The sequence below is a fragment of the Orycteropus afer genome, unplaced genomic scaffold (assembly GCF_000298275.1).
Source record: "Orycteropus afer afer isolate SDZICR_OR568_19922 unplaced genomic scaffold, OryAfe1.0 scaffold00307, whole genome shotgun sequence".
Classification (NCBI taxonomy): Eukaryota; Metazoa; Chordata; class Mammalia; order Tubulidentata; family Orycteropodidae; genus Orycteropus; species Orycteropus afer.
Window position 1 is genome coordinate 2909002 of NW_006921894.1, and position 8867 is coordinate 2917868.

At 38.4% G+C, this 8867-nt stretch overlaps 2 protein-coding genes across 2 annotated transcripts in view; one reads left to right on the forward strand and one right to left on the reverse strand.

The window, feature by feature from the left end:
- The window catches only part of PSMG2 (proteasome assembly chaperone 2), a 55832-nt gene extending 52638 nt beyond the window's left edge, over nucleotides 1-3194 (reverse strand). Inside the window, exons 1-2 of the mRNA XM_007951674.2 lie at nucleotides 2976-3194; nucleotides 2573-2857 (exon numbers count right to left, since the gene is read on the reverse strand). Of these exons, the coding sequence (XP_007949865.2) occupies nucleotides 2573-2857; nucleotides 2976-3194 (504 nt within the window). The remainder of the gene's footprint in view (nucleotides 1-2572; nucleotides 2858-2975) is intronic.
- CEP76 (centrosomal protein 76) overlaps nucleotides 3193-8867 on the forward strand; it is a 60968-nt gene continuing 55293 nt past the window's right edge. The window contains exons 1-5 of the mRNA XM_007951675.2: nucleotides 3193-3255; nucleotides 4427-4582; nucleotides 5616-5697; nucleotides 6335-6559; nucleotides 7984-8169. Coding sequence (XP_007949866.1) covers nucleotides 3193-3255; nucleotides 4427-4582; nucleotides 5616-5697; nucleotides 6335-6559; nucleotides 7984-8169 — 712 coding nt within the window. The remainder of the gene's footprint in view (nucleotides 3256-4426; nucleotides 4583-5615; nucleotides 5698-6334; nucleotides 6560-7983; nucleotides 8170-8867) is intronic.

Genomic DNA, 8867 nt, shown 5'->3' on the forward strand with positions numbered 1-8867 from the left:
TCTGTCACCAAGGCCAAATTTTCCAACTACCGGTGATTCTTCTTTGTTTCCAACTTTTGCATTCCAGTCACCAGTGATAATTTACATATCTTGATTGCAAGTTTGGTCAATTTCAGACTGCAGAAGTTGATAAAAATCTTCAATTTCCTCATCTTTGGCTTTGGTGTTTGAAGCATAAATTTGAATAATAGACGTTATTAACGGGTCTTCCTTGTAGGCGTATAAATATTATCCTATCACTGACAGCGTTGTACTTCAGGACAGATCTTGAAACATCCTTTGTGATGATGAATGCCACGCCATTCCCCTTTAAACTGTCATTCCTGGCATAGTAGATCATATGGTTGTCTGATTCAAAATGACCAGTAAATGCTAGGTACCAAAAAAAAGCAGAGAAAATGGATATAATGCATAAGTGTTCCTATCTGTGTGTATACTTGGTTATAATTTTAAATAGCGTCTAGGAAAAATTCACTTCAGGTGACAAGTGACTACAGACCTGATGTAAGGAAACAAGGAAAAGAGGCACACAAAAATCTGGGAATGAACATCCTGAGAAGTAGAAAAGCAAGTGGAAAGTCTGTAATGTATTAAAACAAAAACAAAGTGCTTTTGGGTCTCTTGTTTTTGCCCATTTCTACAGGTCTGAGTGACCAATACACATCCCATGACTTTAGTTAAGTGCCAAATCTCTGCCTAGAGCTCAGATTGCTTACCTGAGCTCTAGCGCCAGCCTAATGGCTACCTTTACTATGGAGCTATTTCCAGCTTTGCTTTTTATTGACCTTCATCTTATCTTGGAAGCTCCGGTGGCGTAGTGCCTAAGGCATTTGACTGCTAACCAGAAGGCTGGTGGTTCAATCCCACCAGCCACTCCTCAGAAGGAAGACTTCCGTGGAGATACCACCTCGGTAATCCAAGAAGGGGTAGCTTATTTTGCTGGGCCCCTCACGGTGGTCTCCTATTGCTCACAACTATTATCAATTCCCTGACAATCTCCAATATAATCTCCTGTAGTTCAAATCCACCAGCCACCCAATGGGAGAAAGGTGTGACAGTCTGCTTCCATTAAGATTACAACTCTCCCTTGATCCCACATACCCCTCTAATATACATTTCTCAGTCTACCTACATAGCCAAAATCTCCAGCAGCTGTCCACTAAAACATAAACAGGAACTTTATCACTGAATGTACCCACACCTTCATGACCTCTCATCTATTCAACCTACTGCAATATGGGTTCCCTCTCCACCACTCCACTGATAACCGTTTGTCAAGGTTACTATCAACAAACTACACACTGTTAAATCTAAAATGGACACATCTTGGCTACTTTTGACAAAAGGCCACTCTGTGCTCCTGAAACACTCTGCCCTCTGGCTTCATGCACTTATTATTCAATGAAGAAAAGAATGATTGTTCTCTCTCTCTCCTGTCATATAACACTCCAAACAGCACATTCTATAAAGATGTTTTCTGGGCTCACAGGCCTCCAGCCTACTTTGCCTCAACGAGTCATTCCAAAATTAGTCATTCCTCATGGCTTTATGTCTCTGGGTTAGGCATCCATCTTTTTGAAATGCCCTATTCATACCCCCACCCACCAATACTTCATCCTCTGGACATTAATTGGGCTGTGAAGCTTTTTAAAAAATAGCCCTGTGGCCTCTCCCCCTCCTCTTGCACCCTGTGTGCATACTCTTTTCAAACTTCTACTCTAGCATTTATTGCCCTTATTCATTTACATGGTTCCCAATTAGACTGTAAATTTCTGGCTGACAAGGACCTAATCTTACTCTAACACTCGTTTATAACAGAGTATTTACTGAAACACTGAATCAAAAAAGCAAAACCAAACTCTGCCATGGAGTCGATTTGGATCCACAGAGACTCTGTAACTGCCCATAAAGTTTCCATGGCTGTAAATTCCCAAGGAAGCAGACTGCCTCATATCCTCTTCCCGTGGAGCGGGGATTCGAACAGCCGACCTTTTCGGTAGTGACCTAATGCCTTAGCCACTGCGCCACCAGAATCATGGAATAGACAGACAATTGTACAGGCGATACTATCATTTTAGCTACTAGCAAAAAGGTTACTTTTACTAGTATCATTGATTTTAACACTTTTACAAGAAACCTTCATTTCCTACATTCTGACTAGTTAACAATACGGTTTAAGATTACACTTGTCCTGTGGCTTAACAAAAAGTCTCTTTGGAGAGTAATATTGCCTTACTAGCTTACGACTGACCCTGAAAGTAACTTGAAAAAAAAAATTTTTAGGATAAAGTTTAAGGGAAATATCCCGCACAACACCTGTACTATGAGTCTGTAACATCCCCACATTTTCACAACTAACAAACATAAACTGTCGACTTGACTACGTTGATAGTTTCCATAAAGGTTCTATTTCGACCGCCACCTCCAGCGACAGCGTCTTCAGTGAAGGCTGAAAACCATAGAGACGAGCACATTTTTCCTCCTAAGAACCAGTGAGATATAAGCAGAGCCGCGGGGCATGAGGAGGCCGCTGCGCTTGCGGGGCCGCCAAGAACACATCAAGGGGACTCACCATCAAGAAGGTGAAGCCGGTGAGCTCAGGCGCTGGGTCCGCGCAGGGCACAAACATGGCTGCAGTTTGAAGGTGGGTGATAGGGCAGACTCGGGATCGCGGCGAAGTCGACCTGCGAGCCCGTGCCGTCTCGACCCACCCAGGAAATACAGGTGGCGGGAAAGGACTGCGTGAGCGCCGAGAAGTAACGCGACGGTAACTGAGCTGGCAAAAGAGCAACGCGAACGAGTGGGGTCCTGCGTCCTCTCGGCGCCGAGTCCTGAGAGGGCCTTCCAGGTTAACTGCCTGCTCGGAAGGTGGGAAGACATTATCAGAGGGTACGGGAGTCTAGAGGGCAGCATGTTCGGAGGCTCTGGAAGGCTCATAGGTGGGTATATGGCGGCTGAAAGTGCCCATAGGCAACCTCTCTGGTACGCTCAGGCAGCACTGGAGGCATTCCGGGGCTTGAGTCTCCGCTCCCCAGCTCCGCCCCGTCTGACGCCCCGCCCCCATTTGTTTCGGAGCGCGCTGTAACTACGCAGGCGTTTTTCGTAGCCGTGGGCTGCGCTTGTGGTTCGGGAGGCGCGCAGGGGTTAGGCTCTTGGGCCGCGGAGGAACTGGGACCAGGCGCGGTTGGCAACATGTCGCTGCCCGCAGAGAAAGCTTCTGAGCTGAAGCAGCTTATCCACCAGCAGCTGAATAAGGTGAGGACGCCCTGTCTCCTCCCTGCCAGCGTCCATCCGCGCGGTTTTGTGGAAGCAGGGCTCAGAGGGATGAAGCTTGAGATTGAAGCCAGGAGACCTTTTCTCGCTAATCGGTGGTTCTGGTACTGTAGGAATGTTGTGAAAGTGAAATGCTGATGGGACCATTTCTAGAAGTCAAACTTGTGCTTGGAACAGGTTTATATTCAGGCATGAGAAATTAATTTCTCTAAGATGAAACATGGGAATGCCATTGAAATTGAGCCAGTACTTTAAATAAGAAGTATTTGCGATGTTTCGGAGCTCAAGACACTTGACTGAATGAGAAAAGCTGATTTAAGAAAACTGGACATTGAAGTATTAATAAAAACTGCCATGTATCGTGCATTTGTATGCCAAGCTTCTTAACCTCACAACATTTTGTGAGAGGGCAATATTTTTCTATTTTGTAGGTGGGGAAACAAACTCATAAAAGGTAAATAAGTTGGCGCAAGATTAGACCTCTAATAAATTGGAAGCAAATTCACACTGATTTGCGTACTGCAGGTTCTTGTGATTTTAAAAGATATATTTTGCTTGAATTTTGTTTTGTGGAAAAAGTAACAAAGGTAGTAGATAACCAGTACAGACTGTTTTCTGGAATTTGTACTATAACTTTCATGTTTTTTAAATTTTTTTTTCTGTAAAATAATAGCAGCAACAAAGCCACCTTTGATCTCATTGAATTGTGTTAACAATTTCCATTTACAATTAGTTTGAGAAGCCTAAAAAACTTCCTAGACTTAGTCTCTACCATTCTCTCCCCTCATTATTTAGAAATAAAGTGGTTTTGGTGGATGTTTTACACAGCAAGTGAGATTGTCCTTTGTCATTTTTCAAGGGACTCTAGTGGTGTAATGGTTAAAGAATTTGGCAGCTAACCAAATAAAAAAGGTTGGCGGTTTGAACTCACCAGCTGCTCTGTGGGAGAAAGATAAGGCAGTTCTGTAAAGAAACCTTGGAAACCCCATGGGGCAGTTCTGCTCTTTCCTACAGTGTCACTATGAATAATCAAAATGAGTGGATGGCAATGGGTGAATTCACAAACAAACTGGTAAATATTGGTAATATTTGGCTGCTTTGATACATGTACTATCAGGAGAAAAACAAATCATAATACAAGTTTCTGACACAGATGGATGTCCATAGTAGAATACGAGAAATCCTTGCAGAGACTATACGTGAAGAATTGGCACCTGATCAACAGCAGTTATCAACAGAAGATTTGATCAAAGCCCTTAAACGTAGAGGAATCATTGATGACGTGATGAAAGAACTTAATTTTGTTACCGTGAGTAATCATTTAGGGAAAAAAATTGAGAGTTTAAGTAACTTCTCATGCTTGACACTGTTTATAGAGTCAATGTTTGGGGCTTCTCCTTTTAATAAAACCACTTAAAACCATTTTGTCTAGTAATATCTTTGTTTCAGGTAGCTCTAAGCAAATAGTCTTTGGTATAATATTGAAATTAGATGGTATACCATACTCTTCTCTGCATAATGATAGGATTTTCTTGTTATCCTCTTAAGTTTGTAACTTCAAATGTACATATTTTAGTTAAAGTAGTTCACCATAGCAAAATTATTTTTCATGAAAATGTGCTATAATTTTTTTCAGATTGATAAGCTTATTTTTAAAATAAATGCACTTTTTTGGGGGACTGTATTTTCTATGACTAACACATTATAAATTTCTTTAAGAAAATAATTGGCTATTTAAGAGATGTCAAATCTTTACCTACAAATAGGTTGGTAGTAGGGTGATAGCCTCTCAGTGCAAATTAGTAAGTAGGCCTTCTTTTGAAAATGAGGCAATAATGAGAAGCTGTGACCTCAATACCTGAATAACCTAATGTAAAAATGGGTATGGACTTTATAATACACCAAGGAATAGCATCCTTTTTTAGTTTTTGAGGTTTAGAAACCTTATTATTAAAAATGACCTAATAACAGCTTCTGCTGTGTGAATTCCACTTCCTTATTAAAATCTGTTCATGACCACTCATAGACCAAATGTTATATGAGGTTTAGAGAGAGTTTAACTTTATTTAAGGTATTAAGGATTTGTTTTTACCACTTCTGTTGGAAACAATTTAATTTTTTAGTAATTAGACTTTTAGGAGTGGTGAATTAGTTACATTATCTTTTATGTAAACATTTATTTTTGTTATTTTACCTATGCTAGGAAAATGAAGGATGTTTGAAGGGCCCTTATCCTAGCTACTTCTGGTTCAGTGCTTAGCCCCATTATTGGCATTTTCTTGCTTAAACATAATTTTTGTTTTCTAACTTCTTTTAACTTTTTTTTCCTTTTGCATTTGTAGGAAAATGTTGATCAAGAACCCCCTACCTCTCCAAAACAACCTGCTGGTTTTATTGATAGACAGTCAACGTTGTTAAAAAAAAGTATGTGTATTTTTTTTTCCCAAAATTAGTTTAGCTGCAGATTGTAATGGATCTGCTCTAATGTTTGGTGTTTAATAGAAAATACTTCAGGTTTTTTTTTTTTTCCCCCACCAAAATGAAATATAAAATATTTGTGCTCAGTCAGCTGAAAAACTTAGATTTTGTTCATTAAGTATATCAGAAGGCTTAATGTAAGCACAGTAGAAGCAAAAATAGTAATACTTACTTCTTATATTTTAACAATGGGTTTTATTTTTTAAAAAACTATTCAGTCTAGTGCTTTTAATGGTAGTATAATTAGGTGACAGGTACACTAATTTGTATCTGGTAATTGTCTAAGTTGGTTTATGGAGGTGAAGAAATGTTGGATAAAGAGCTGAAAAACAAAGGTATACTAAATCTTGCCTCTGACTCCATCTTAGCTGAGAGAAAGTAGCCAGAATGTAAACTCAGTAAAGGATATTATGTATCTCTCTTTCCAGTATGCATATGATCCTGATATGTAGTAAATTTGTTACTTACTTTTGTTTTTTTAGTCTTTGATTTTATTCCTGTCAAGTTATGATTTCCTATTGTCTTGATCACATATCTTAAGTTATTTTGGCAGTTTCCTCATTTATATTGCTACACTTTACAGCTAATATTGATCCAACACGGAGGTATCTTTACCTTCAGGTTTTGGGTGGAAAAGCTTTCTTGGAACATCTGCAAGAACCTGAGCCTTTACCAGGACAAATTTGTTCGACTTTTACTTTATGTTTACATTTTCGAAACCAACGTTTTCGTTCTAAACCTGTTCCTTGTGCCTGTGAACCAGATTTTCATGATGGCTTTTTACTTGAAGTACACAGAGAAAGCTTAGGTAAGGGATCATCATAAATTGTCATTTAATTGAATAAATGTTTGTTGGGTTTTATTGCAGAACAACTAACAACTACAGCTATAAGGGGAGGTTTATAATGCACCAATCTTCCTAGTCTTTTATTTTTTCCCCACTACTCTTTTCCAGTCTGTTTAAACTTCTGTTCACCTTCTTGCTTTAGTCTTTGTTTACTAATTAATTTTCCCTCGAGATTATTTTTTACTTTTTTAATTGTTGGTTCTTTGGTAATAAATACTTCAATGCCTATACTGTACACGGTACCGTGGTAGGCAGATGCTGGAGGTAGAGTGGAGAATCAGACGTGATTCTTCTTGTTTATAAAGGAAGCATAGCTAGATTTGTGATGGTGTACAACTTTTAAAAATCAAACTTTCTATGTGAATCTATAGCTCTTATTTTTATAGCTTTAAAATTAAGACACTCGATTCTTGTAGTTTTACATTATATCTCCTTCTGTGAAAGTATTTTGTATATTTTGTTTGTCAACATAGAAATCTTTATAAACTTTATAAATTTGTAGAATTTTATTTTCAGAGTTTTAGATTATTAAGATGACTGATAAAACCAAACTCACTGCCATTGAGCTGATTCTGACTCATAGCAACCCCCATTGGGTTTCCGAGGTGGTAAATCTTTATGGAAGTAGATTGCCCCATTCTTCCTTTCACAGAGTGGCTGGTGGGTCTGAACCGCCAGCCTTCTGGTTAGTAGTCAGATGCCTTCGACAATGCCACCAGACCTCCTTAAGATGACTAAAGATGACAGTACTTAAAAAAAAAAAAAAAATTCCCAGTGAAAAATGTTACGTAATTAAGACAAGTAATGGAATAAATTGCTAGATTCAAGGTGCTGAGTGTTTCAGTTTGGTGTAGGTAATACAGTGATTGTTTCTAGAGACTTAGAAATAAATGTACTTTGAGAATTAACATTAATATATTTGAAGGCTTTTTATTGTGGTGACATATACTTTAGTTAAGCACTTTTTAAGAACAGCTTATTACCTCAAGTTTGGGAAAGCATTGTTGTTCAGTAAGTAACGAGATAACTCATCACTATTCTACCAGGTCTCTTAAAAATTAGTGATAGAAATAAGACTGTACTTTTATTCCTAGTCAGGGACATGCTTTTTGAGGCATTTCCAGATTATTCTATTTGGTTTTATGTAATTTTATTATTTAGTATAGATTTCAGTCCAGTTATTCTTTTCTTCAAAAAAACAAACTCACTGCCATGGAGTCGGATCTGATTCATAGTGACCCCTCCTTGGGTTTTCAAGGCGGTATCACTACAGAAGTAGATTGCTCGATCTTCCTTCCTTTTTTTTTTTTATTTAAAGTTACTCTTTTTTGTTGGCCTACCTGAATATGTAATGTGGTGTTCTTTTGTTTGGATTATATTGCTAGGTGATGGAACTAGAATGGCTGACTCAACAACAATGCTGTCAATAAGTGATCCAGTTCATATGGTGCTAATCAAAACAGATATATTTGGTGAGACCACTTTAGTAGCATCCTATTTTCTTGAATGGCGATCAGTTTTGGGCTCAGAAAATGGAGTGACCAATCTTACTGTGGAACTTATGGGTGTAGGTATGATGATTGGTATCATTGTTACCTTTTGTAGCCACAATTTGTGTGTTTGTTTATAAATACATTGTATATGTGTGTGTGTGTTTATAAAAAGGATTTTATTTATATGATTGAAGTTTTTACTCTTTCTTGGCTAATCTTAATAATGGGTTAATTTACGAGATTTTTAAAAAGCTTCAGTATCAAATAGTATATAAAGTTAAAATGGGGTTTGTCTCTGTTAAAATAACAAAATTTTCTTTAATTACTGAATTGAAAGGTTAACCTTATCAACTTTGTAATCAGCCTAGAAGGCAAGGCTTAGTATCTCATTAGAATAAATTCGTGAATTCATATTGAAAACCAACTCTCCTGGCTTTTGAAAAGCTGAAGTTTACTTTTTTTTTTTTAAATTGTGATTTGGGTGAAGATTTACAGAGCAAATTCACTTTCCATACAGCAGTTCACACATACTTTGTCTCATGTCATTGACCACACTTTACTACAATGCAACAGCTCCCCTTCCATTTCCTCCCCATAGTTACCTCTTCCTAGTGACCATCCCTCCATACTCTCCTGCACCCTGAGCTGTCGCCCTGTGCATAAGCAGCCCTTCCTTCTCCCATGATTGTTCTCCCCAGGGCGTGTGTCTACTTGAGGTAAATGTTTAACTCACATGCCTGTACATTGTTTGGCTGGAAACCACAGGTGTGGGTTCA